This window comes from Thermothelomyces heterothallicus (assembly GCF_042370625.1).
Source record: "Thermothelomyces heterothallicus CBS 202.75 unplaced genomic scaffold P884_scaffold_36, whole genome shotgun sequence".
NCBI classification, from domain to species: domain Eukaryota; kingdom Fungi; phylum Ascomycota; class Sordariomycetes; order Sordariales; family Chaetomiaceae; genus Thermothelomyces; species Thermothelomyces heterothallicus.
Genome location: NW_027192597.1, coordinates 167577 through 193008, shown reverse-complemented (window position 1 = coordinate 193008; position 25432 = coordinate 167577). Strand labels below are relative to the sequence as shown.

The window sequence follows — 25432 nt, the reverse complement described above, 5'->3', positions numbered from 1 at the left end:
TGCTCAGTTCGGACAGCTACGCGATTGGGCAGCGGGGTGCAACGGCCGCCGAGGAAGAACCCGCCGACGGGTCGCTTCCACAAGGCAGGGTCGGCGAAATAATAATAAGATCTGCATCGGAGGACGGAGCACCGAGCACTTCAAGGACAACAAGAGCAGTAAAACCTGCGAGGGGTTTTGCACCCTTTGATGGGTCACAAAGGAGCGACAAGCTTAACTTTATCATCCTCATTCACCAGGAAGCTCAGCAGTCTAACTAATCAGTTTAGTGGAAGGTGGATATGCATGGGTGAAAAGAGCTCCCTAGACTGTTGCTGTCTGTTTTATATACGGTATGTATGTACTGTACAGGGAGCCAGAGACCAACGGAGAGGGAGCAGGCTGCACTAAACCACCTAACTACTAGTAGTTACCGCAAGTAGCGTAGCGCTCCATAGCACTCCGTACAGAGTAATCCGTAGTGTAATTTGGAAATGTCCCCCGCTCTCAAGTCCCCGCAGCGGCGGGGGAGGGAGAGCGGGAGGGGGAGAATGCCGGGTGATGAAGGTTCTCCTCCATGGCGACTCAAACTGTAAAAGGGAGGACATGTCCCCCCGGTTGGCGTCGCAGCAGTACTACAGTAGTGTAATCCGTACAGCAGCTTCTACGAGCTCCTCCTCATATCCCTTGTCTGTCCTCCCTCCCTTGAAATTTTTTTTTCTCCTTCTATTTAACATTTCTGGTTGTTTCTCTCCCCCCCTGATTTTCGAAGAGGATACCCCTGACTGAATCCCACGGGAGCATTTCCGAACCGTTCGTCTCTTCGTCCTCAGCAACGCAGTCGGCACCATGGCCCCCAAAATTGATATCACGGTATGATAATGATGGTAAATAATAATGACGATGACGATCATGATGATGACAACATGGACGGATAATGGATGGATGTGTGAATATGAATGAGTAAAACCCCATGGGTCACTCATTGCTTACACAGCCGCGCCAGCTCGTCGTGTCCGTTGCTCATCATGTTACTTACTCTCTTCTGCTCCCCTGTTTGTTGTGCATGATGATTTAATGTTAATCAAGTGGACGGCAAAAAGGCTGACGATAACGTGGTATGGTCATGAAATAATTATACGCGACAGGCGTACCCCGGCAACATCATCAACGGCGAGTTCGTGCCGACGCCGACGACGCGGCACTCGATCGACCCGGCCACGGGCGAGCCGCTGTACGAGGTGCCGGTGGCGCGGCGGGAGGACCTGGACGCGGCGGTCAGGCACGCGCGGGCCGCGTTCAAGACGTGGTCGGCGACGACGCACGAGGAGCGGGCGGGCCTGGTGCGGGCCTTTGCCGACGCCATCGAGGCCAACCGGGACGAGCTGGAGCGGCTGCAGACGATGGAGCAGGGCAAGCCGCTGGGGCTGGCGCGGACCGAGGTCGACATGTCGCTGCGGTGGCTGCGGACCTTTGCGACCATGCGGCTGGACGACGAGGTGCTCGACGACAACGAGGAGCGCACCATCTACTCGACCCGGGTGCCCCTGGGCGTCGTCGGCGCCATCGTGCCCTGGAACTGGCCCATCCTGCTGGGGCTGGGCAAGATCGGGCCGGCGCTCATGACGGGCAACACGGTCATCATGAAGCCGTCCCCCTACACGCCCTACTGCGACCTCAAGCTGGGCGAGCTCGCCATGTCCGTCTTCCCCCCGGGCGTGGTGCAGGTCCTCAGCGGCGACGACAGCCTGGGGCCGTGGCTGACCGAGCACCCGGGCGTCGACATGATCAGCTTCACCGGCTCGATCCCGACCGGCAAGAAGGTCGCGGCCAGCTGCGCCCGCACCCTCAAGCGCTACGTGCTCGAGCTGGGCGGCAACGACGCCGCCATCGTCTGCGACGACGTCGACATCGACAAGTGCCTGCCCAAGATCGCCACCCTCGCCTTCCTCAACTCGGGCCAGATCTGCATGCTGGCCAAGCGCATCTACGTCCACGACAAGATCTACGACCGCTTCCGCGACGCCATGGTCGAGTTCACCCGCAACCACATCAAGACGGGCGGCGGCTTCGAGCCCGACGTCGTCGTCGGCCCCGTCCAGAACAGCATGCAGTGCGTCTTCTCTCTCTCTGTCTCTCTCTCTCTCTCTCTTTTTTTTTCCCCTTCCTTCTTCGTCTTCTTCTTCTAATCGAGTCAATTCACTCTTCTGTCTAGGTTCGAGCTGGTCAAGGACATGTATGCGCAGATCGAGAAGTGCGGTTGGAAGACGGCGCTCGAGGGTCGGGTGCGCGAGGGCGACAAGGGCTACTTCATCGAGCCGGCCATCATCGACAACCCGCCCGAGGACTCGCGCATCGTGGTGGAGGAGCCCTTCGGCCCGATCGTGCCGCTGCTCCGGTGGTCGGACGAGGACGACGTGGTCGAGCGCGCCAACGCCCTCGAGACGGGCCTCGGCGCCTCCGTCTGGAGCCGCGACCTCGCCCGCGCCGAGCGCCTCGCCCGCCGCCTCGCCGCCGGCAGCGTCTGGGTCAACTCGCACTTCGACGTCGCCCCGGACGTCCCCTTTGGCGGCCACAAGGAGAGCGGCATCGGCATGGAGTGGGGGCTCGAGGGCTTCCGCCACTTCACCAACTCGCGCAGCCTCTGGGTCTGGAAGAAGGTCTTTGAATAACTACCTACTACCTACTTAGTTACCTTAAAATTGTTAGCTCAGCAAGTGATGGATGGATGTACATACATGCACATGCACCGAATACAGTGCACGGTACGTCCGTAGACGTGTTGCTGTGGAGCACCGACCCGTTCTGGTTTGTTGTGATGCCCCTTTCTGTGGTGGACCGGGCCGGGCCCCACTAGGGTTCCCGGCCCCACCAGGGTTGCAGCCACCCACATCTTCCCTGCAGGGTGGCCCTGGTCAGCCTCTTCCTTCCTCCATCCTCCATCATCGAACTCCATAGCAGATAGATACCCGGTGGTTAGTGCTGACTAATTAGTTCAGAACTACCACCTGTCTCCCGACAATGACTAGGTCAACTGCTTGGTACCAAGGAATGCAGTGGTCTACCTTGATTATCAATGATCGCTTTTTGTGGTTACACACCCGATTCCAACACCGGGGAACATGCCAGATGACGGTCTGGCCCCCTGTAATATGGACAACTTCCAAAGTTCTGGATGATGGGATTGTAGCAGAATGTACCGGAGAAAAGGCGATGGTGACAAGGGGCGAGGAATGAAGGGGTGTTATTGGTGAATTGACGACCATAAGAATAACACTCTTGAATATCCGTGCAGATGAATGAATGCAGGATAATAATAAGAAGCAGAGCCTTGTCAAAAGCCATAATAAGTAGATTTGAAACTCGTGCTGCAGCAGAAACTCGAAAAAAAAGAGAAGCTTTTTCCCAAGATAAGGTAGCAATGCCTCAGGCTTGGGCGCATCGGTGGTGCAAGCTAATATAACCACTTGAGCATCTATCGGGAGGTAGGCTCATGGACGGAAGGGTTTGTCATTTGGTACCAGCCGGCAACGGCATGGAGTGCTCTCAGCAAGGAGTTACCCAGAATGCTACATTCAAGCCCCCGAGGCGTATTATGAGCTCCCAGGTTGCCGGGACCACTATTAAACAGGCCATGATCTGAAGAACTAGTTAGGTACCTTAGGTATACTTAATTAGCCATAGAGGAGCTGACAATACTAAGAGGAAGCTCCTGAGTGGCTGGAATACTGGTGAGCTAAGTACCTAAACATGCGTATTGGGAGTCTCGGACAGAATCATGGAAGTGAATCTCAATGTTGAGTCACATTGCGCTCTGTAGTCTGCCACGCTGCCCATGCACGCTAGGTAAGCTCGATCGCTATGCTATGATGATGAGTATGATAAGCCTATTGCAACGCAATTGTCGCACAGGCTGCTGCACCGCCGCCTTGAATCGGGGTATCCTCCAAACGAGTCACCTCTGACTACCGTGCGCCCACCACTACCACCACCACCACCACCAACAACAACAACAACAAGAGGTCTAACCGCCTGGATCCAGTCTCACTGTATCATCCTCCTCTCTAAACAAGACAAAAAAAAAAGAACCGCGGCCCTTCAAAAGCCGGGCACCTTGCTATAGAGTCCGTCATAGAGCGTCCCAACCCAGCCCAAGGTCGGCCCGCCGCGCGCGACGACGCCGAGGCCGCCGGCGGCCCAGACCGCGGTGGCGGCGAGGGCGACGGCGTTGATGGCGACAAGCCTCCTCCGGCGGGCCTTCTTGGCGGCGCGGTCGACGGCCCGATTCCCCGTCGGGCGGTCGAGCACCCAGCCGGCGCCCTGTGCGAGGCCGACCCACCTGGCCCAGCCCCAGACCATGTGGCCGCAGCCGGCGCCGAGGAGGAGGGCGTAGGCGAGCCAGGAGACGGCGCCGTGGCGGGCGAAGCCGTGCGCGACGTAGGCGAGGCCGATGTTGGCGCTGTCGCCCTCCACCGCGAGCGGCAGGCCGCGGTTCATCCACGCGTGCGCGGCCAGCGCGCCCGCGAAGACGTACCCGGACAGGGAGATGTTGCTGAGCGGCGGCCAGCCCGAGTACCGCGCCGCGGCGGTGGTGGCGGGAGAAGAGGAAGGCAGAGGCAGAGGCAGCGGCAGCGGCAGCGACGGCGGGGGCTTGTCGCCGTAGTAGCGGCGGCGGTTCTGGGCGCGGCGGACCAGGCGCAGGGCCACGCCGGAGCCGACGTGGGCCAGCACGGGCAGGAAGACCAGGAGGGGCTCCGAGAGCGGGGTCTGGTAGATCTCGCGGGCGAGCAGCAGGTACGACTCGGACGCGGGCACGGACCGGGCCGCGAGGGGGATCAGGGAGGTCGTGGCGAGGTGGAGGGCGCCGAAGAGGCCGAAGGTGTAGGACGAGTAGCGCTGGATGCGGGTCACTAGAGAGTACAGCAGACCGAGGGTTAGTTCCTTTTTGTCTTTCTTTCTGTTGTTAATGCGTGGAAGGGGAAACGGGGGAAGGCGTACGGTAGTAGATGGCTCCATGGCCGCTCCCACTTAGGCCGAGAGCGGTGGTGGAAGGAGAAGAGGACGGGAGAGACGGTGTCGAGCCGGCGGCTGGCCCGTCGGGCTGGTGCGGGAGCGGTGGGAGGTCCTTGTTTGTGTCTGGGGGGTCCATGGGCGCCGGGTCGAGCTCCATCAGCGACAGAAGGGTGGCCTCCGACGCCCTCGATCGTAATGATTGATTGTCCATGATGGCGGGGAACCGCGGCCCTCGCAGTCCGCCGGGGGGTACACTGGCTGGTGTTGCTGGTCTTTCGGGTTGTGCGTTTCACTGCATTTCTGTTGGGCCTGGGGCGGCATTCTTGGCGGAGACCCCGAGAGGCGGCAGGGCCAGCCGAACCGCTTACTTAGTTACCCCACAGCGCTTGCACTGGGGCGTCTCTTGGCACACATCAGCGCTCGCGGGCGGGCAGTTCGGTCAACTTCCAGCCTCGACTCTTCACAAAGTGCCGACTGCATATCGCAAGAATACAGAGCTGTTAACGGGGCTATCGTGCTGCTTCCCACCACACAAAGCAAACAACCATATTCATCACGTAGAAGAAGAACCACGAAAATGCCACCGGTAAGACTACGTCTTTTCTTTTTTTTTTCTCCCTTTCCCATCTCACCCCGCGCCCTCTCGCCCTCGCTTCTGTGTTTCTTTCGTTCGGTCTCCTAACGGAAGAAACTATCTCGCAGCGCCACCAAACTCTCCCCCCGGCGCAGACGTCGTCGGCGCGCGAAGCCATGCAGTCCTTCTACTGCCAGCTCTGCCAGAAGGGCTACTCGCGCATGAACGAATACGAAGCCCACCTCAGCAGCTACGACCACAGCCACAAGCAGCGGCTCAAGGACATGAAGGCCATGGTGCGCGACCCGACCGCCGCCGCCCGCGCCCGGCGCCAGGAGCAGAAGGCCGACGGCGTCATCAGCATTAAGCTGGGAGCCGCGGCGGGCGCGGGAGCGGGAGCGGGAACAGGAGCGGGAGCCGGCGGCGGGTTCAAGAAGGGCGGGTTCAAAAAGGCCGGGTTCAAGGCCGCCTTTGTGCCCGTCGGAGGAAGCGCAGCTCCGGCGGCGAAGGAGGAGCAGAAACAGGACGAGCAAGAAGCGAAGCCGAGTTTGCCGGCGGCGGCGGCGACGAAAAGTGACCTGGTGGAGAGCGACACCGAGGATGAAGGGTATGAGGTGTATGACCCACGCAAGCCTACAGACTGAAGGAGGGAGTTAGGCGAGCAGGGAAGAAGCAGAAACGGCCACAACAGCACAGACAGCATCTCGGATGGGATTTTCGAAGACGGTCCTCGAAGACGAGGAGGCTATCCAGACGACAACACACTCGTCGATGACGAGACCACCTTCCGAGGCCAGAATTCTTTATTACGCCTTCCAGACCGCCACCCCTTTGACAACGCCAAACACCGACAAAAAAAAACAAGCCAGCCATTCTGCTTATACACACATACACACCCGACCACGGAAGCCCTTTACTGCCCTCCCATAGCCGTCCACATACGCGGCTCGAACTCGGACAGATCCTCCTCCAGCAGCCCCAGGATGTGGGTATTCCCCGAAAACCAGTTGCCCAGCTCGCTCGCGTGGGCGGCGACACCGAGGCCCGCGGCCGCCATGCCGCCGCCAAACTGTGCCCCGGCCGGGGGGGTGTTCCCGCCGGCACCCCCAGCACCGCCGAATTGGGGCATGAAGCCGAGCTGGCTCAGGTACATGTCGATGTTGTCGCCGACTATGGCCATGTCCTCGTCGCGCATGTGGGGCTCCTGCTGGCGCTGCGCCTTGGCGCGGATGCAGAGGCTGGCGACGTTGTGCAGCACCTGGCAGATGCGGTGGAACTTGGCGACGGCCTCGGATGCGTCGCACACGGGCTGCAGCGATTCGACAAAGTCGGCGAGGCGCCGCAGGTCCGCCTCGTCCGACGTCTCGACGATGTGGCAGAAGAGGATGATGACGGGCGTGAAGGGGACGTAGATGATGTTCCTGTTTTTTTGTTTGTTTTTTTGTTTGTTTGTTGTTAGAGAGAACCAGCGACAGGAGACAACCGTGTCGGGTTGTGCATGATGTGCTGGAGGGAATCATTTCTCAAATAGAAGGGGAGAGGGAAGAAGAGGGAAAGGAATGAAAAAAAAAAATTACCATCGGATACACCCTGCTCTGACAGCTAGGCTGTCGCCTGCCATCTCCATGTACTCCTGGTGGCACGCAAAGGCCTGGCGCGCCGCGTGGATGCACTCCTGGTTGAAGGTGCTGGGCGACCCGGGCGGGCTGGGGATGGCGCGGTAGACGAGCGTCAGGGCCGACCAGTGCATCAGCTCGTCGCCCAGGATGGCCATGTCCATGGGGAACGGGCTGTTGGCGTCGAACTTGACGCCGCGCATCTTCTCCCGCGTGTGTCGCATCAGCGGCTCTTGCTCCTTGGCTAGGTCAACTGCAGCGCCCGAGTTAATTAATTTATATATTAGGTGAGGGAAGAGGGGAGTGACCAACGCAAAAAAAAAAAAAAAAAAAAAAAAAAAAAAAAAAAAAAAAAAAAAAAAAAAAAAAAAAAAGGAAACGTACGCATCGTCTGGACGAGTTGCCTGGCGCTCTCGGCCCTGCTCTCCTGCGGCCGGGCCAGCGCGGCGGGGCTGTAGAGCTGCTCGTACGCCCTCCCGAGGAAATCGGCGTACGAGATCCACTGGTTCAGGACGACGCGCCAGGACGTGTCGGGCAGGTCGATGCCGTCGCCCAGGCCCCGGCGCACCGTGATGTCGTAGTCCTGGATGACGGGGGCGCGGCCGGAGCGGATGGACAGCGCCTTGTCGAGCAGGTAGGCCGACCAGAAGAGGACGGCCTTGGCGGCCGTGTCGGCGCCGCCGCCGCTCATCCGATGGTACCCGAGATTCTGACACAGCGTGGCCGCCTTGGTGTTGAGGTCCCGCGCGAGCGAGAACTTGGAGATCTCGATGGCGTAGATGGCCTGGCAAGGTCATCATCAGCGGGAAAGCACGATTTAGAGTTAGAAAAAAAAACAAAAAGGAGGCACGCACGCCCAACAGCAAAAGTTCGATGCTCTCCTTGCGCGCCGGCATCAGCAGCGGCAAGTTGGTCAGGGCGGTCTCGAGGTTGTCGCGGCAGAGGGACTGGTACTCGAGAAGCTGCGTCCGTTGCGGCCCTTCGGCCAGGGAGGCCTTCTCCTGCAGCAAGAAGTACAGCCCGGCATTGACGACGCCCCACGACATGAGGCTGAAGTCCTCGGTGGCGAAGTAGACCTTGCTACACCGCTCGGCAAAGTTCTCGGCGGCGACAAAGGTGCAGATGGTCGCGAAGCTTGCGAGGCCGGCGTCTGCGGAAACGTGGGGGTGTCAATGTCTGCTGGTAATTATGTCTTATAGTACCTTGTTTGACCAGGGAAATGAGAAAGGGGAAATGGGAAAGGGGAAAGGGGAAGGGGGAAAGGGGGAAAGTAGTGAGGGAGGGTGTGTGCGGGTCAACCTTTGGCCTCGCGCAGGGCGGCGACGACGACGTGGGCCGGCGGCATTGGAAGGTCGCGTAGCCCGCCCTTCGGCAGCGGCTTCGCGTTCACGAAGCGGGACTCGTGGGGGCTAGGCCGGTTCTGCATGCTGACGATCTGCTGGAGCGAGGACAGGGCGGACTGCATGTCGGGCTCGAGATCCGGGGGGAGCGTCCGGGTCACGGTGTTCTCGAGAAACTCGCTCGCGAAGACGGTCTGGGCGGTCATGGAGGAGTCCCCTTCGAATGCCGAGACGGCGTCGTCGTCGTGGTCGATGCCGTACACAATGTCGGTGCTGTCCGCGGCGGCTGGTGACGCGTTTGAGACGGGACCGGCGGGTGCGCTGTCGGCGGCTGACACCGACATCGAAGGGCTCCTGCTGTGGATGGAAACGGTCAACTCGCGGAGCATGTTCTCGATGTTGGCGAGGCGGGACTCGAAATAGTCTATCTTGCGCTCACTGTCGTTACGTGGCGAGGAGGGGAAAGGGGGCATGTGGTTAGTATCGCCATCGGCCGAGACAAACAACACCGCACTCGGGATCTCAGCGGCCTCACTATTGGGTCGAGATCAGCACCCGCTGGCGGGCTTCCTTGGGTCTCTGTCCGGCACCGGTCGAACTACATGTCCGGTTCGCAGTCCTGCAGTTGGAACACGGCGACTCCTTATCGCATCGGATCTGAAAACAAAATCAAAACCACTCTCAGCTTCCGATGTCAAGCGAGCGTCTCACAACGGGGAACCTGCTGCATGAAGAGACACGAATCGCCGAGCGACTCCGTTCGGGAGAGGCTAATTATTACTTGCCTTGCGGAGGCGGCATTGATCACACTTCACAGGGCCAGTCGAGTCAGCATCGAGCATTGATTAGATTCCTAGCTAAAGATCACTGTAGCAAATGAGAGGGGCGACCGCAGCCGAGTGACTTACAGCTCTCTTGGCCGTTGTATCGCCTTCGTTGGTGTCACCCTCCACCATTGCTTGTATATTATGCTTTGATTTGCCGACTTTCAACGATAAAAATCAAACGCCGAACGAGTGGGTGACAGGTGGCCACGCTAACTGGCGCCTGGTCGATCGAGCAATACAAGACGTCCACAATGAATCTGTCGCTGGCGTCTATAGTGATTTGCACCAATCCCAATAGGCCTAGACCTAGTAGTAGGCTGCGAGACGGGGGCGCTAGAGTTGCAACGTTCTTGGGATGCGGAGTCCGCGGGCACCGATGAGTAAGATGCGAAGAGGCGAAGAGGAATATGGAGGCTGTGTTCTAGAAGTGACGCCGCTAGAGAGAAGTAATAGTTAGAGTGTAGCAGGGATTAAAAGCTCCAGGACCAATGGAGGCGAATATAGGTTCGGAGTTGAGCCCGGTAATTTTTGGTTTCATTGGAACAGCCAAGAGCAGAGAGACGAGGCGAAAAAAAAGTTAACGTTAATTACGGGCTTCCCGAAGAAAGCCGTGTAGCCAGTCAGGGTTAGGGTAAAGATGTCATGGTGAGCAGCGAGCTCCCGAGGCTTAATTAATATAATACCCAGCAAAGGCAGGCCCTATGAGAGGATGGAATCTTCTTTTTTTTTTTTCTGCTCTTGAGTAATTAAATGTTCGAGGTCAAGATTCCACGTATAATTACGTCTTACACACTTGACCCCTCCCGATTTATACCCAACCCCTCTTGTAATAATATTACCTCTTTTGCACTTACCGCCCCCTGAATCCCTCGACACAGCACTCCGCCTCTTTCTCTCCCTTCCGTTCCTCTTCAACCCCGCCCCCAGTTTCAACCAACACGCTCAGGTTCCTCTCCTGTGTCGACAGCGGTACGTCCAGAGCCGGGTTCCGCTCAAAGAAGTTGACCGGCTTCAGCCCGACAACCATCTTCTCGGCCGGCATGATCGGCCAGTCCTCGACGCGGGGGTTGTGCGTGGACCCAAAGGTGTGCCACACGACAATGTCTGCGTTCCTGACGCACGTATCATCCTCTTCCTCCTCCACCACCACGTTCCCTTCCTTTCCGCCTTTCTTCTCGTTTCCCGTTCCCGTTCCCGTTCCCGTTCCCGTTCCCGTTCCCGTTCCCGTTCCCTCTCGGTTGCTGCTCCCTCCGACCTCTTCTCCTCTCCTTCGCTCCCTGCGCTTGCGGATCCACGAGGCGATCCCCTCGCCGCCCGCCGACTGCATGGTGAAGCGGCCGGCGGGGAAGGCCTCGTCGTCGGCGTGGCGCGTGACCCAGACCGCGTGGGCGCCGAACTCGGACCGGCGCGCGTGCAGGCTGTCCGGGTGCGCGAGCAGCAGCTGGCTGTAGCAGGGCAGCAGGCGGACGCCGACGGGGGTGCGCGCGACCGGGTGGTGCCTGCGCTCGTTGACGATCTTGAAGACGCGGTTGGTGGCGTGGTCGAGGTCCAGCCCCGTCTCGTGCTCGACGTACGTCTGCCGGGTGACGTAGCCGACCCCGTGCGGGTTGTCGGCCGCCGAGGGCGGCAGCGGGTGCGACTCCTCGACCAGCAGCGAGTTGGCCCGGTAGCCGTCGACGGCCGGGTCGATGCGCAGGCAGAAGAGGTGCTGGTGGAAGGGCGCCAGCACGCCGGGGGCCACCGTCGTGCCGTAGGGGAGCGGGGCCGGGGACGAGAAGTCGGCGGGCGCCGTGGAGAGGATGCCGGTGGCGCGCACCTCGTAGTGCAGGGACGCGTCCTGACCGAAGTAGAAGCAGAAGACGTACTCGTAGTTGCTGGCCGTGATGATGGTCTGGAGGACCAGCACGCGGGCCCGCGCCACGGCGGCGTTGCCGGTACGCGGGTTGGTGTGCTTCCAGAGGATGCCGTCGTCGATCTCGTGGCAGCAGATGACGTGGGGCATCTTGAGCGGAGTGCCGTCGCGCGAGACGAGCCAGCCGTCGAAGTACTTGATGTGGCCCAGGCAGTCGCAGCCCAGCTGGAGGTTGTTGGCGCAGACGCCCGCCCCATCGTTGCCCAGGTCGAAGGCGGCCTTGCGCGGGTACGGCGTGCGCGGGTCGCCGTAGGGCACAAACATCTCGGCCAGGGACAGCCGGTAGTACAGGCTGCGGTCGTCGAAGCGGACGTCATGCAGCGTCATGCCCTCGCGGTAGTTGAATCCCACCCGCATCGTCCACTTCTCCCAGCTGATCTTGTTCCCCTCGATGGAGAAGGACGGGCCCTCGGGCTGGGAGACGTGGTAGGGCTTCGTGGTGGTGCGCTGCTTGGTGTTGAGGGTCGGGTAGTACTCGCTTCCCTCGTGGATCTTGCGGCGGTCAAACTCCTTCGGCTTGCCTTCGGTCCGCACACGGTCATGCTCCCCTGACGGGAGGTGCAAGATCTTGACCACTTTGAGATCGTCGGACACCTCGACACATAACTCGAGCGGGTACGCGTAGTAGTTTGCGTCCCTGTCATCGGAGAGGCGCATGTAGAACCAGCACTGCGAAAAGCCTTGTTGTTAGAATAATTATACAGGACTCACGGGCCCGAGAATGCTCCCGTCGCATTCATTCATACCATGGTCATCCGCTTGGACATGTCGTTCATGCCGTCGGGGCCGTACGTCCACGGCTCGACTACCACTGTGGACCCTTCTGGGAGGTTAAGGGCGGCCACTTGCTCCTTGACGCGGGGGTCGGCCATGCATGCCAGTTCGGCCTTGCGCATGTACTCTCCGTCGATGTGCGCATGCCGGCCGTGGAGAATCTCCTCGGCGACCACGGCTTGCTGGTCGAGGTTGACCTTGTACTCGGTGAAAGTGCTGTCGACATATGCCTGCACCCTGGCCATTCGCGCTGGAGTTGTTGCTGTCTCGGGGCCCCCATGCTCCATTTCCAGGAAAGGGACCATCTCGGCCTTGGGAGGCTCCCAGAGGGTGATGACCCGGAAATGAATGTCCGTGCCAGGGACATAGCGTCGCAGGATATCAGCGGCCTGCGCCCCTCAGTATCTTGTCCCGTGATTCTTTGCGCGAACATCTCTTACCTGCCGGATTTCGCTCGACGTCAGGGGGTCAAAGGGATGATGCCGCAGACTCATCGTGAAAGGCTAGGTTGATCCAGTCGCCCAATGTTTGGGTCCTCCCAATTTTTGAAATTCTGCGAGGGGGATGCGGAATACCGGATCGAGAACGGGGTGTCTTGCCGGAGAGACTTGCAGCGAAGAGGCGGGAAGAGGTTGACGAATTATGTATAAGGTACGCAGTCTTTCCTCCGTCTTCGGCAGACCGAAAGCCGGTGTTGGCCGAGTCGGAGCGGGGGTGATAGCGCTAACGGTATGTGTAGCCGGCCCGAGCGGGATCGGCTCCGGAGCCGGATCCGCTAAGGTTAGGTTGAGCCGAAGCAAAGGCAAAACCTCGGTCAAAGAACAGGTCAATGTTGGCTATCCTGCCACAGTGGCCGCCAACCTGTTGAGAGTCTTGTGCAGCCCCTTTGCCTTGCATGTTGTCGCACTTTTCCATCTCTGTCTTCCATTTCCCTGGGACGTGGGAACTCTTGGTTCATCAACCCAACTAATTAATTAGCGGAGATCGTTCCCCCCGGCCAAGTTGATAGGGTTTCTCAAACAGATTTTGCGCCGAGGAAAGCCTTTGCACTATCAACCACACTCTGGCGAAACCCAATCCATTCCCTACCAAGCAGTGATGCCGCCTTGCTCGAGTCAAATTTCCAGGTCATATGGGGATACCTCTCCCCAGGATTCCCTTCCCCGATCTTCCCTCGCCTCTCCGGAAAGCTCTCCCGCAGTACGTCGGCGATTTGCTGAGGAGATATCGGTGGCTGTGCAGTCAGCACATACCGGTTGCGAGCACCCGGCTGCTCGCCGTGCTGCTCAAAGGCCCGGAGGACCAGCTCGGCCACGTCGCGCACGTCGATGAAGGTGCTTCGGATGGGGGAAAACTCGGGTATGGGGCCGCCCTGGAAGATGTCGTATACTTCTTTGATTCGAATGCTAAGACTCGAGATAGGTTCGGGGAGGTACAGCGGCGGCCCAAACACCGGCCTTGGGTTCCGTTCGTACTCGAGATCAGTCTGAGGTTGTATCAAGGGAGACAAGGAAGAACCCACGCAGGGCATAGGCCCGTCATAGCGAACTCGGCCCCGATCTCCTTCCCATATTCCCAGAACGCTCTCTCAGCAGCCGTCTTGCTCGCCTGGTAAAAGGTGTACCCGGGCGCGCTTGTTCCCAGCCTGCGGAGTTCCTCCTCAGCGACGTCATTCCAGTCGTTTTCGGTAAAGACGTGTCCTGCTGGCCTGTTCGGGGAGAATACGGCACTCATGCTAGACATGAACACCGCCGACTTAAGCGCGTCTTTCCCAGATCTCTTCCTAGCCTCGACAAGGGCCGGGGACAAAAGGGAGGTGGTTCCCCGGACAGCGGCCCGCATCATGGGTGCCGGGTCTGTCTCGGTCGTGGACACAGGGCTCGCAATGTGAGCTATCGCTTGGACGCCTGGATCAACGCACGACAGTCAGCAGCTGGAGTTGTCGCTCTATGATGAAAAGAAGGAAAAGAAGAAGCGAACCTTCCACGGCGCGGTCAAAGGCTCCATCGGCGCTGATGTCGGGAATTTCCACCAGCTCCAGTCTGTCTCCATCGTGGTACTCATTGAGCTTGCGGACAAGGTTCTCGACGTTCGCCGTCCTCGCACGCACAGTGCCCCGAACAGCGTATCCGGCCTTGAGAAGGGCGGCTGCCGTGTGTGCGGCGATGTAACCGTTGATGCCTGTGACGAGCACGAGACGCTTTCGCGCCATTGTAAATAATAATAATAATTAGCGAAGCTTTTCCGATTATTAGCACTGCTGATGGGAAACTGTGACAGTATATTAGCTGGGAAATCCCGACCTGCCCGAGCTACTGTGCAACTACAATACGGATGATTGGGTGTTAATTCCGAAGTCGCTGCCAAGACGGGCATCGGGCGTGTGGGTGCATTCGAGGAGAGATGGAAAGATGGGCGCTGCTTGTGCCGCCGATGCCCTTCCGTAGCCTCAGCAGCCTTTACGGAAGCGGCAGCGACACGCACACGTTCTGTAGGCGCCTAGGCATGTATGAAATCAAATCCGAAACAAACTTCTGGGAGAACTTCCTGCCAAATAGATATTAATTAAGAGCATGTTAAGATTTGCACTGTCAACGGAAAGAAGCTGAAAACAAATCAATTTTCGTTTTTCTTTCCGCTCCAGGTTAATTATTAACTCCTAAAGTCCGACTCGACACCAGCGAATTCGCATAATTATTCATTCTTCAGTACACAACCCATACGCCCCTTGTCATGATCTCGACGAGATGCCCCTCGCAGTCTCGGACGTACACCGACTTGCCACCTTTCTCCCATTGCATCCTGCCGGCGATCTCGACACCCTTTTCCTGAAAATGCCTTTCCCACTCGCCGAGCTCGTTGGCGTCGGCGCAGGCAAATGCGATGTGCTGACCGAGGCCCGTGTCGGCGCCGTGCTTGGGGATGACGCCGGCCTCGGACACCTTGTCGTTTGTGGTCGTGGCCCGGTCGAAGAGGAGCAGGATCGTATCGTTTGGCAGCGAGAATCCGACGGCGGCGGGAAGCTCGATAAAAGGCACGAGGCCCAGCACGTCCTTGTACCAGGCTGCGAGCTTGCTCAAATCCGACGTGTACAGGACGGTCTCGACGATGTGGCCCAGCTTCGGTGGCATTTTCATTTTCCTGTCAAATTCCGAGTGCTGACGACTGAGATTGGTAATGGGAGTTCACTCTGCCTCTTGCTTTCCTGACCCTTATCTGAGCCTCTGTAAGTGCGACCTTCTACGAGGGGCTGATTTGATGGAAGTAGGAAAACTGATGGAATGAATTTAGGTTTGCTTACAGCTCCGCGCGATCCACTTCTTATTATTAATAGCCTTCCAAGACGACGACAACAAGGGCGTAATACGACCAATACTTCGGCATCCGTCGGTTCTCCGCGAGACAGCTCGATGTCGGAGCTGCATCGGCAGCTACCCACTTGCCTCCATTGGCCATTGAGGTTTGGGTTGCATGTGGGCGCCCACTGAATGGAGTTTCCAATCAGCGCTCAACGCGCGCACCAAGGTAGCTCAACCTAATTAGAAGGCGTCTAAAGGCTCCAGATCAAGAAGAGGCTCCCCGAACGCATTTTATTCTGGAAGTTCACAACAGCAAGAAACCGTCAAGCATGTGGCTGATTGACACGATATTAATGCTGTAGCTCAAGTTCTTCCCGGCAGCGAGGGAGGGTCCGGTACGCGATCCTCTGGCACACCTGGGGAGATGGAGACGCTGCCTTCTTGCAAAACATGGCCAACATCGCGTCGGCGTCGCTAGAGATTGGATGGGGTAATTGATTAATCAAGCTCTGAGCGACACGCAACATCGAGCGCAACGATTTGTGGCCTCGGCTACGTTCAGGATCGACACCTTCTGCGCAGGCAAAACGAGCAGTGCCGAGCTAAGCGAGGCTAAATAATAATCAACTTCACGTTTTCGTGGAGTAAAATCGTCGAGGCCTCCCTGACTTAGCTTGAACATTTGGAGGCGCCCGCCGAACGACAACGAGAGATCAGTGCTGAAGTGCTCCAGACACGTCGATTAGCTTCGAACGGCTCTTGTCGGGACAGATGATGTCTTGGGCTGCAACTAATTAATGGACAAACAACGAGGATCGAGGATATGGCGTATCGCTTGCTCGCTCCCGACGTGAACTTGCCGCTTCTCCACGGCGAAGGGGAGACAGAGGTAGGTTTCCGCCGGTTGCTCGGGGTTCTTTTCCGTTTCAATAACACGTCCTTGCACTGACTAATAATGGGAAAGGCATGGTGCGACTGAGTTTTGAAACTATTTTTGATATCTCTTCCCCTGGATAACTGCAGATAATTAATAGATGCTGGCTTGCGACTACCCCTCCCCCCTGATGACCCGAAACGAAGAAAAACACAAGGAAAAGCTTTAGAACACCTGAGGCACCGGGGTCTTGAGATACTCCTTGAGCGGCGTTGTCCCGTTGAAATCGAGGCTCACGGCCTGCACGAAGGCCTGAGCGACCAAGTCGGCGCCCTCGGGGCTGGTGTGGGTGTGGTCCTGCGGGTAGAGGGCGTTGGTGGCCGCGTCGCCGAGGCGCAGGAACATGGCGCCGACGGCCTGGAAGTGGTCGACGAAGCTGGCGCCGGCGCCGACGTTCTTGGCGGCCGTGGCGGCGTAGCCGACGAAGCGCGAGGGCGCGTTGTTGTAGGTGCCGCCCTCCCACATGTTGTTGGGCGTCTGGCTGCTGATGATGACGCGGGCCCCCTTGGCGATGTAGCTCCGCGCCGCCGCCTCGACGTAGTGGTTGAAGGTGTAGACGATCTCGCCCGTCTTGCCCGAGTAGCAAATCTCGTCGCCCGTGCCCGGGCAGTCGCTGCGGCCGTTGTCGTCGGCCGAGTTGGGCGATCCGCCGTCGTTGTGGCCAAACTCGATCACTACAATGTCGTCGGTCCGCACCAGCGACTCGATCTCGGCGAAGCGCCCTTCGTTGGTGTAGCTGCGGGCCGACCGCCCGGAGATGGCCTTGTTGACTACGGGGAGCGCGATGTAGTTCGGGAGGTACTCGCCCCAGCCTAGGTAGGGAGAGAGAGGGTGTGAGCCAGATGCTCCCAATCAACGGGGGGTTTGCATCCGGCCTCTGTCCAGGCAAAGTACTTACCCATAAGCCCGTTGCCCGTCTTGGCCATGGTGCTGTCGCCGGCGAGGTAGACCGTTGGCGTCGCCCGCCGAGCGGCCTCGACCGGAGTGGCGTGAGCCCCCGAGGCAGCAAGCCCCGCGGCGAGGAGAGTCGACCACGGTCGCATGTTGTCAAAAGACTTTTAGCGGCACTGCTTTGTCTCTTGGCTGGCGAAGCGCCCGATTCGAGGCCACAGAGAAGAAGCAAGAATAAGGAAACTAGGTAGGTAGGTAGCTAGGTTGTACGCCGCCGCCCCCTAATATCTACGCTGCCCTCTGTGTATGTACATACAGATACATATATATATAAATATATATATACAGAACGTGCCCCTCGGCTTACAAGACGAACCTAGATCCCACCATAGCCCCCGTTCTCTCTCCTCACTCCCCAGTTCGGTGTATCAATACCCCATGACACCGACCTAGTCGATTCCACGTTTCTGGCATGACGGATATTGAGTAGTTTTGGCGTGCTGGAGCATGCCAAGCCCGTTTTCACGGCGGTCCATCACCCGCGCTCACCCAGGAGCTGGCCCCTCCCCCACGAGCCGTAAAACAAACGGCGGCCGCGGCGTTTCAAGTTTGGCATTGGAGGAAAAACCCGCCGTGTAGTAGCATTTCGTTTACAACTTCCCCACCGCACAAAACGCAAATGGCCGAGGCACGGGCAAGCGGATGAAGAGCATGCCCAACTTCGACACGGAAGTCAAGCGTAGAGTAGTCGACTCTGTAGGCTATAGGTTCATCAGCCGACAGAGCTGGTTGCGCGTCAGCAAATACGCACCAATCGAGTGCCAGAACCAGCTCGTTGAGATTCACTTCGATGCTATCCTACATGGCCCTCATCCGCCGGCATTTACGCCCCGTTCCCAGTTCCCACTTATCCCGAAAGACCGTTCCCCTTCCCCACAAAGCCATTACGAACCGGAGCACGTTCCCCCGGGAAGAGCATAAACCGAGCCTCTTAAGAAACCATCATTCGTCTTGGTTGTACCACCAACCAACCCAAGCCCGATACGGTTCCGCCTGCGAGATCATGTTACTTAACCCCTGAGAGAGAGCAGCGAGAGAGCCAAAAAAGACAGAGCTTCTTGGAAGGCCCAATGTGTGTGTGTGTGAGAGAGAGAGAGAGGGAGGGAGAAAAGATAAAGGAAGGAGCCAGCCACCAGGGCGAGAGGCGACTTCGTTTCGTGATTCGTTGCAGAAGATGGCAGCGCACCATCATCGAGGGTCGTTCAACAGTTACACCCTCTCAATAACACCTCGCATCTAGCTCGGTTGTGGCCGAGAAACTCTGGGAGAGCCCTGTTCGCACTGCAACCGCCCTTCCCGCCCACACCCCTCATTCTCCTCGATCGCTCTGCAGGTGCTAGTCACGCACGAGAGAAGAGAGAAAAGAGAGAGAGAGGGGGGGGGGGGGGAGGGCGAGAGAGAGAGAAACAATAACCTCCTTCTCTCACTCCACCTGCTTCTCACACCCAATCCTCCCCAGGAGCTCCTTGCGATCGCTGTGCCCCGGCAGGCTGACACCAGTAGTGATCGGGGCCTGCCGCTTCACACCCGTCCTGCGCTCCCAGTTCTTGAGGTCGATCTCCTCGACGCCGACCTCCTCCTCGAGCGGCCGCGCCTCCTCGTACACATACTCGTCCTCGTCCTCGCCGTCGCCCTCGCCGTTGCCGGCCTCGTCGTCGCTGCGCACGTCCTCGGCGGGCGCACCCTTGATCACCTTGACGGCCACGCGGAGGATCATGGAGAACCACATGATGGTCAGGCACTGCAGGAACAAGAGCATCGAGAGGAACGACCACTTGACCGTCTCATTGTAGCAGAACATGCCCTCCGAGTCCCAGAGCGGCTCCAGGAGGTAGGCGATGCCCTTCTCCGCGGGCGGCTCGAACGGGCCCGTGAGGTTGCCGCGGGCTCCCTTAAAGCAGCCCGTCGGCATGATGTTGGGCGTGTGCGCCCAGACCGAGTAGCACACGGTCAGGTACAGGAAGTGGCGGGCAATCAGCCACGAGACCATGAAGATGCCGAACATGATGTCGCAGAGGGTGTGGTAGCCGAGGTATTTGAGGCACTTGGCAATCTGTCGCGGCAGCACAAGGCTTGGTAAGCAAAACTCGACGGCTTCTTCTCAGGAAGGGGTGCTTGAAATGTCTCCACGTACCCCCAGGGCCAAGTCGGACACGTCCATGAGCACGAGGATGAGGTTGCCCACCCGGGTGTGGCCGTACCGGTACGAGGTATAGATGAGAACGCTCGTGACGATGTGGTGGGTGAACATTTGCCAGTGGTCTTTCCTGCGCTCCTCGATGTTGATGACGACCATCTGCTGCAGCCAGAAGCCCAACTGGGCGAGCATGTAGCCCTTCATGAGCCCGGTCAGCTCGCGGTCCGGCCACCCGGTCCACAGCTCATGCAGGTTGAGGTAGGCGGGGGACTGGCAATAAATGTACTGGGATGCCTGTTAGCGATACCACGGGGAAAGGCAGATAGATGGTCGGTAAAAAGTACCAGTCCCAGCGGCCAAAAAACGGCGTAGTAGATGGACATCCACGCCTGCTCGCTAAACCTGGTGATGTCCTTCCTCTTGGATATGCCTTGGGCCTTGGCGAATGGCGCAAGGATGTACTCCATAGTCGCGGCGCGGAGACCGGTCAGCAGAACGACGCAGAAAAGCACGACGTGGCCATCGGCCCGGCCCAGGCCGTAGTTGCCGGTGCTTGGGTTATAGTAGGACAGGTTGAAGTATTTAGCCGTGTAATCTCGTGCGCGAGGCATGCCGTGGGCGAGGAAAAGGAGGGCGAGCAGGTTGAACGAGAAGCCTTGGTTCAAGTTAGCTTCTCGCCGTCTTCGAGGGTCGGCGCGGGACTAAGGAGCCTCGACGCACCAATCTGGTTGTCGACAAACCAGCGGGTGAGCTGCTTCATCGGGCTCTCGTTTTTCCTCTTCACTCTCCGCACCAGGACGACGTTGCCGTTCGCCTGTTTGTAGAGCGGCCCGTTCATGTGCTCGGGCTTTCCACTCCTCCTCGGCGCCCGAGCTGAGGGTCTTGCTGAACCGTTTCCATTATTGCTTGCTGTCGGGGCGGTCGGGGAGCTCATGGTCGCCGCTCTGATCGACTGGCAGCCCGCCTATTGGTCGAGCCGAGGTGTGCGTCGACGGGCCGGGAAGCTTGTCGTCGGGATACTTTGCGCAACGGCTTGCCGCTTGAGCTGGGTCTCTAAACCGGGGAATTTGCCGGGCCCTCTTAAAAAGCCAACCAACGTGGTGAACGCACTGCGAACCTCGGCCGTTCGTAGTCCGTGGTTATGCCTTCTGAAAAAGCAAGATTACGAAAAGAGGATGCGCCTTGAAGAAAAAAAAAAAAGAAGAGGGCGCGCGGGACGACAGTACCAGGGTCTGCTTCAACGGCGAGGAGAAACAACGAGCGACAGGAGGTGGACAAGGGCAGCGGGATGTTGCTCCACCCTTGTAGTAGTTAGTTAGTCTGCCCAGAACAAAATGTTGATTTCGTAGGCTGCCCCACTGAAGATCGAAGGCGCACAAAGGCGGTGGGCAGGTCGCAATGCTGCTTCCAGGCGCCAGGGGTCCGCCTCAATTGAAACGAACGATTGGACCGCCAGGGACTTCGTGTCCCTCTCAGGTCCCCAGAGTACCACCCACAAGTCCAGCCACAGTCGTCTCCAACGATACGAAGTACTTTTGCCAAGTTCCCCCTATATTGACTTTTTCACTCCTACGCCAAGCAGAGAGTATGGAGATGCAACCGTTCAACAGCGTTTGAACTGTTGTTCCGTCTAAGACTACTAAGAAATGAGGAAAAAAGGGACGTTTATATTGCCAGTTATTCGATATGTCAGGAGTTGCGAGCGTCGAATGGTTACCTTGTGCATATCCGGGTATTTTGGAGATGCATGAATGCGTCGGGGCGGCCAGAGGAATGTGGTCAATCCCCCGCCTTTCCCCCCTCGGCGTCCGCGGGGTGCTGGGCCTCTCACAGGATGTGTCTGCATCTGATCAGCCCCCAAGGATAGGCAGCCGAGCTTGCAGCTACCAATGATATGGTCTGGTCGAAACACGCTCTTGATCTGGTGATTTTTGTGTTGCAGCTTTCGGAAAACCTAAAACAGCAATAGCACAACACCTTTCCCACTTCCCACAAACAAGAGGTACATACATTACCTTATTAACCAAACAGGAGAGGAGACGATGGCGCCTTTTGTACGGATTAGAGCAATATCTCCGTGCATAACCCTAACCCTTATCTTATCACCACTTTGAACATCTGGTTCTTGGCAGCCTTGCGCCTTGGCTGACCTGTGAATCTCGCAGCCTTTCTTCCCTTCGCCGGAGAGCCACTGTTGCAGACGTGCCTGGCCGCCATCGAACCATGAACCAAATACGCGCCATACAGGCGCTCAACAAGCGCGAGATTGAGAATGGCGTGTCGCCAGAAGCATCCTGGCACGCAGATTACCGCGATACGGCCTTCATCTACTTCGGCGGCCTGCCGTACGAGCTCACCGAAGGCGACGTCATCACCATTTTCAGCCAGTTCGGCGAGCCCGTGTTCCTCAAGCTGGTGCGCGACAAGGAGACGGGAAAGTCCAAGGGTTTTGGATGGCTCAAATACGAGGACCAGCGCAGTACCGACCTGGCCGTCGACAACCTTGGCGGCGCCGAGATTGGAGGGCGCCTAATCCGCGTCGACCATGCCCGGTACAAGGCGCGAGATGATGAGGATCTGGAACAGTACAAGGTCGGCTGGGAGGATATGTTGCGGCGAGAGCGGGCGGAGAAGGGGTTGCCGAGCGAGGAGGAAGACGAGACGGACGAGGAGGACGAGCGGCGAGCGAGGCCCATGATCAAGGAGGAGCGGGAACTGCAACTGTTGATACAGAACCACGACGACGACGATCCGATGAAGGAATTTCTGATTGAAGAGAAGAAGAAAGAAGTGGAAGAAGCCCTACGGAGGGAGAAGAGGCGACTGGAGAAGGAAGACAAAAAACATCGTGACAAGGAGAGACATCGGCACCGCGCGCACCACTCGCGGAGGCACGACAGCGACGAGGAGGGAAGAGAGCGGGACCGATACAGACACAGAGACGATCGCGACACCTATCGGAAATTCCGGTCTCGGAGGGATGACACTCCGGTCGACGACGAGCGGAGGAAGCGGCGCCCTGATACACTCGACCCTGACGAGGGTGGAAGCCTCCGAGGAGACAGAGACCGGGAAAGGAAGGATGAGCGTCGTCACCGAGAAGACCGTGGCGATGACAATCATCGTAAACACAGGGATGACCATCGATGGCGGCATCGGGAGGAGTCGCGCGACCGTGGTGAGCGTCGACATCGCGATCTGGAGGACAGGAGGCGACGGGATAGGGAGAGGAGCCGAAGCCGCTCTCCGCGTTCACATAGGGACTGAATATGACCCTACACCAAATCTGCACAAGCTGGGCTTGTTGGCAAGGTCGATGATAGGCCATTGAGCAGTACAATTCTGAGATACCCACCGAATTGTAATCGAGATCAATAACAACCCAATCTTTGTACTCTAGCGATTTCGCCTAGTCTTGCCCAAGTGACTTTACCGGTTCAGTATGCTTCTCTAGTGCCCAATCCCTTCCATTAACTCCGTCTCCTGCATTCTCGCCATAAACGCCATACTTCGCAGAGAGGAGTTCGTCATTGCACAAGAACAAAACAAAACAAAAAGAAAAGACAGAGAGGAAGACAAGCTTTAGAGACCTGAGAGGTAGCGCTTCCACCCCTCCCGTACGCAACGCCTTCGCCCGTCCGGGCCTTCCTGCACGACAAACTTCTCCCACTTGGCGTCTCTGCCCGCGCCGACGACGAGCAGCGTGTTCTCGCCGATCCAACCGATCACGCCCTTGGGCGGCTTGGACGTGCCCAGCGTCGTGCTCTCCGACACGGGCAGGCCGCCCAGCAGGCCGCTGCCGGCGGTGCCGTCCCCTTCGTCGTCCACCTCGAACGGCGCCGACGCGAACGAGTAGACGTCCGAGAACATGCGCGGCATCATGGGGATCTTGGCCAGGATGCCCCACTTGCCGCGCCCGTCGCCGCCGTTGCCGCCCCCGTCCGACGCTGGGCCGGCGCCGGCGCCGCCGTTCTGTTGATGTGACTGTTGTTGTTGTTGTTGTTGTTGTTGTTGTTGTTGCAAGTACTGGCGGGAGGGGCGTTTGGGGTGTGGTGTGTCAAAGATGTGCAGCGTGGACTTGTCGGAGGTGCAGGCGAGCATGGTGCCGGACGGGTTGAAGGCGAGAGAGAAGATGGTTGCCGGGTCGATCCCGCGACGGAGCTCGACTAGCCGGGCGCAGTTGCTCGTTGCGAAGACGCGGATCAGGGTTCCCTGGAAGCAACCGTCAGCAGCCATGCAGGGCCGGGGGAACAACACCTCGAGCGTCGACTGACCGTCTCGCTCGCTGTAGCCAAGAGTTCGCCATCCGGGCTCAACTGGATCGCCTTCACGGCCGATGTGTGAGCGGGGATGATGCTGACGTTCCCTGTCGCGGTCTCGACCAGCTGCACATGTCCCGTCGTCCTCCCAGGAAAGGCTATCCTCTTCGGAGAGAGACAGCACAGCCCCCAGGGGTTGTTGGCCGTCTCGTAGGCCGACAGCAGGTTAGGCGGCTTGGCAAACTTGTAGACACGCACGCTGTTCTGCAGCACGACCACAATGTGCTCCTTGGACAGCTGGACGCCCCGTACGGGAGTGAGGGCGCTGATCTCAAGGGCCGCCTTGCTCTTGAGGTCGTCCCAAATGATGAGCTGCGGGTGGTGTTAGCCAACACTTCCTTCTCGACTGGAGATCATCCTCCTGCTCGCCTTGTTTGCGGCAAACTTTGGCTGCCTGCCTCCGCCGACGAGGCCGACGTAGTTAGCTTTGCCCATCATTTGCACAAGGCCTACGCCGGCATTGAAATCTGTAGATGCGTGTTAATAATCACCATTGGCTCTGTGAGTGCGACATCAGCTTTGGCTTCGTACCTCTCGTCGTTCGCAAAGTACATGTTTCTGCATGGAAAACTGTCCGTCATTAGCTGTCAAAATACGAGCGACGGATGAATGGCCGACAGGTTCGAGGAGCGTTGTCGTATTGCAACCCTCAGGTGGGGTCTGGATTGTGCCCTGTAGTTGCGGGGGACTCACTGCAGAATCCCGTATTGAGTCCTACGGCGAAACAGCTGCAATCATCATTGAAGGTGATGGAGAGGACGACGGTCGCGCTGGGGTTCTCGAGCGGAGTTCTGGTGTTCATCTTGGCGGCTGGCGTCGATGATCTGGTTTAACGAGTGCGAGTGGATGGTGGCCCGAGATGGCGGCAACCTGCGTTCCACGGCGGCGGCGGCAGACAGCAGCCGGGCCCGTTTCTGGATGATAAGCCGCTCTTCCGACCCCAAGATTTCTGCTGCGATGTAATTTGGTGCTACAATTTCATTCTAAGCAATGCTGCTTGGATGCTCATAAAATTTGAACTCTGATGAACTAGAGCCGATGTCCCTGCTGCTTCGACGGCAACCAAGGGGTCAACAATGGTGGAATGATTGACGGGCAGTTCAATAAAAGTTCGAAAGCGCTAGGTGGCCGGACAATCGCAGGCTAAAAGGCAATGCATAGCTCCCGAGCCTGGATGCACTTCTAAGATCGAACGGTGTTTCAAGATCTCAAGGTGACGGAAATTTGGGTTTACAAAGGAGGCATGCCAGTGTTGTCACAAGCTGCCTGATTGCAATACGAAGCATTCACAGGCAATCAGTGACCTGGGTGTTTCTGAGCGAGGTGCAGCAGACCAATGGGCACGCCAAGAGCCTGACAGCTGGTGGTCAGCTGGGCAGCTGGCTGTTTATGTGGGCCGTTTCCGACGAACAACCGGCTTGAGCCTGGGGTTTTGGAGCACTCGTTGCCGTATTTGCGCTAGCGCAACCTGGAACGACCGACCCCTGAATTGCGAGCTGGCCATTGCTCCCTGGCCGTTGGGAAACAGCTCCCAGTCGAGGTGCTTGCTCCTGCTGTCCAGAAACGTTAGCACCGCAACATTTTGTGAAATTACCATTTTCCGACAACGCCCAATTCCCGAATCTCTCTCCTTTTCCAACCTGCAACTGCTGTCGTTCGAGCTCGACGACCGCACTCGCAACCACGTTTTCGACCCCGACTTTCCGGCCACTGGATAGAGCCGCTCGTCTTCTAGTTTTATCTTCCCTGTTGCGTCT

The 25432-nt window shown here is 58.2% G+C and overlaps 12 protein-coding genes across 12 annotated transcripts; 4 read left to right on the top strand and 8 right to left on the bottom strand.

Annotated features, from left to right (window-relative positions):
• Positions 1–828: 828 nt before the first annotated feature.
• Positions 829–2651, top strand: P884DRAFT_211343 (aldehyde dehydrogenase-like protein; the record flags this gene model as incomplete). The annotated part of the gene is made up of 3 exons (XM_069439081.1): positions 829–852; positions 1128–2092; positions 2195–2651. 3 exons carry the CDS (start codon positions 829–831, stop codon positions 2649–2651), a joined length of 1446 nt encoding a protein of 481 aa, XP_069293783.1.
• Positions 2652–3590: 939 nt separating this feature from the next.
• On the bottom strand, positions 3591–5203 carry P884DRAFT_232070 (uncharacterized protein; the record flags this gene model as incomplete). Its single annotated transcript, XM_069439840.1, has 2 exons — positions 3591–4889; positions 4978–5203. 2 exons carry the CDS (start codon positions 5201–5203, stop codon positions 4078–4080), a joined length of 1038 nt encoding a protein of 345 aa, XP_069293782.1. The 3' UTR covers positions 3591–4077.
• A 291-nt stretch (positions 5204–5494) lies between these two features.
• P884DRAFT_232066 (uncharacterized protein) lies at positions 5495–6358 on the top strand. Its single transcript, XM_069439839.1, has 2 exons — positions 5495–5578; positions 5695–6358. The coding sequence occupies exons 1-2, from the start codon at positions 5570–5572 to the stop codon at positions 6208–6210; spliced, it is 525 nt and encodes a 174-aa protein (XP_069293781.1). The 5' UTR covers positions 5495–5569; the 3' UTR covers positions 6211–6358.
• A 121-nt stretch (positions 6359–6479) lies between these two features.
• P884DRAFT_280891 (uncharacterized protein) lies at positions 6480–8995 on the bottom strand (the record flags this gene model as incomplete). Its single annotated transcript, XM_069443489.1, has 5 exons — positions 6480–6987; positions 7144–7435; positions 7567–7966; positions 8037–8332; positions 8482–8995. The coding sequence occupies 5 exons, from the start codon at positions 8993–8995 to the stop codon at positions 6480–6482; spliced, it is 2010 nt and encodes a 669-aa protein (XP_069293780.1).
• Positions 8996–10199: 1204 nt separating this feature from the next.
• P884DRAFT_211410 (copper amine oxidase) lies at positions 10200–12529 on the bottom strand (the record flags this gene model as incomplete). Its single annotated transcript, XM_069439086.1, has 4 exons — positions 10200–10484; positions 10605–11930; positions 12008–12424; positions 12476–12529. 4 exons carry the CDS (start codon positions 12527–12529, stop codon positions 10200–10202), a joined length of 2082 nt encoding a protein of 693 aa, XP_069293779.1.
• Positions 12530–13050: 521 nt separating this feature from the next.
• Positions 13051–14247, bottom strand: P884DRAFT_280889 (uncharacterized protein; the record flags this gene model as incomplete). The annotated part of the gene is made up of 3 exons (XM_069443488.1): positions 13051–13492; positions 13558–13942; positions 14016–14247. 3 exons carry the CDS (start codon positions 14245–14247, stop codon positions 13051–13053), a joined length of 1059 nt encoding a protein of 352 aa, XP_069293778.1.
• A 364-nt stretch (positions 14248–14611) lies between these two features.
• On the bottom strand, positions 14612–15251 carry P884DRAFT_264773 (Glyoxalase/Bleomycin resistance protein/Dihydroxybiphenyl dioxygenase). Its single transcript, XM_069441879.1, has one exon. It carries the CDS (start codon positions 15170–15172, stop codon positions 14741–14743), a length of 432 nt encoding a protein of 143 aa, XP_069293777.1. The 5' UTR covers positions 15173–15251; the 3' UTR covers positions 14612–14740.
• Positions 15252–16433: 1182 nt separating this feature from the next.
• Positions 16434–17414, bottom strand: P884DRAFT_251574 (carbohydrate esterase family 12 protein; the record flags this gene model as incomplete). The annotated part of the gene is made up of 2 exons (XM_069440697.1): positions 17167–17414; positions 16434–17080 (listed from the first exon to the last, which is right to left on the bottom strand). The coding sequence occupies exons 1-2, from the start codon at positions 17309–17311 to the stop codon at positions 16434–16436; spliced, it is 792 nt and encodes a 263-aa protein (XP_069293776.1). The 5' UTR covers positions 17312–17414.
• Positions 17415–17799: 385 nt separating this feature from the next.
• On the top strand, positions 17800–18183 carry P884DRAFT_89935 (uncharacterized protein). The gene has a single exon (XM_069446153.1). The coding sequence runs from the start codon at positions 17862–17864 to the stop codon at positions 18138–18140; it is 279 nt and encodes a 92-aa protein (XP_069293775.1). The 5' UTR covers positions 17800–17861; the 3' UTR covers positions 18141–18183.
• A 415-nt stretch (positions 18184–18598) lies between these two features.
• P884DRAFT_251572 (TLC domain-containing protein) lies at positions 18599–20650 on the bottom strand. Its single transcript, XM_069440696.1, has 4 exons — positions 20077–20650; positions 19701–20011; positions 19354–19641; positions 18599–19272 (listed from the first exon to the last, which is right to left on the bottom strand). Exons 1-4 carry the CDS (start codon positions 20288–20290, stop codon positions 18643–18645), a joined length of 1443 nt encoding a protein of 480 aa, XP_069293774.1. The 5' UTR covers positions 20291–20650; the 3' UTR covers positions 18599–18642.
• Positions 20651–21421: 771 nt separating this feature from the next.
• On the top strand, positions 21422–22726 carry P884DRAFT_264770 (uncharacterized protein). The gene has a single exon (XM_069441878.1). The coding sequence runs from the start codon at positions 21580–21582 to the stop codon at positions 22621–22623; it is 1044 nt and encodes a 347-aa protein (XP_069293773.1). The 5' UTR covers positions 21422–21579; the 3' UTR covers positions 22624–22726.
• Positions 22727–24918, bottom strand: P884DRAFT_232043 (WD40-repeat-containing domain protein). Its single transcript, XM_069439838.1, has 5 exons — positions 24369–24918; positions 24207–24245; positions 24009–24142; positions 23631–23987; positions 22727–23568 (listed from the first exon to the last, which is right to left on the bottom strand). The coding sequence occupies exons 1-5, from the start codon at positions 24475–24477 to the stop codon at positions 22939–22941; spliced, it is 1269 nt and encodes a 422-aa protein (XP_069293772.1). The 5' UTR covers positions 24478–24918; the 3' UTR covers positions 22727–22938.
• Positions 24919–25432: the final 514 nt, after the last annotated feature.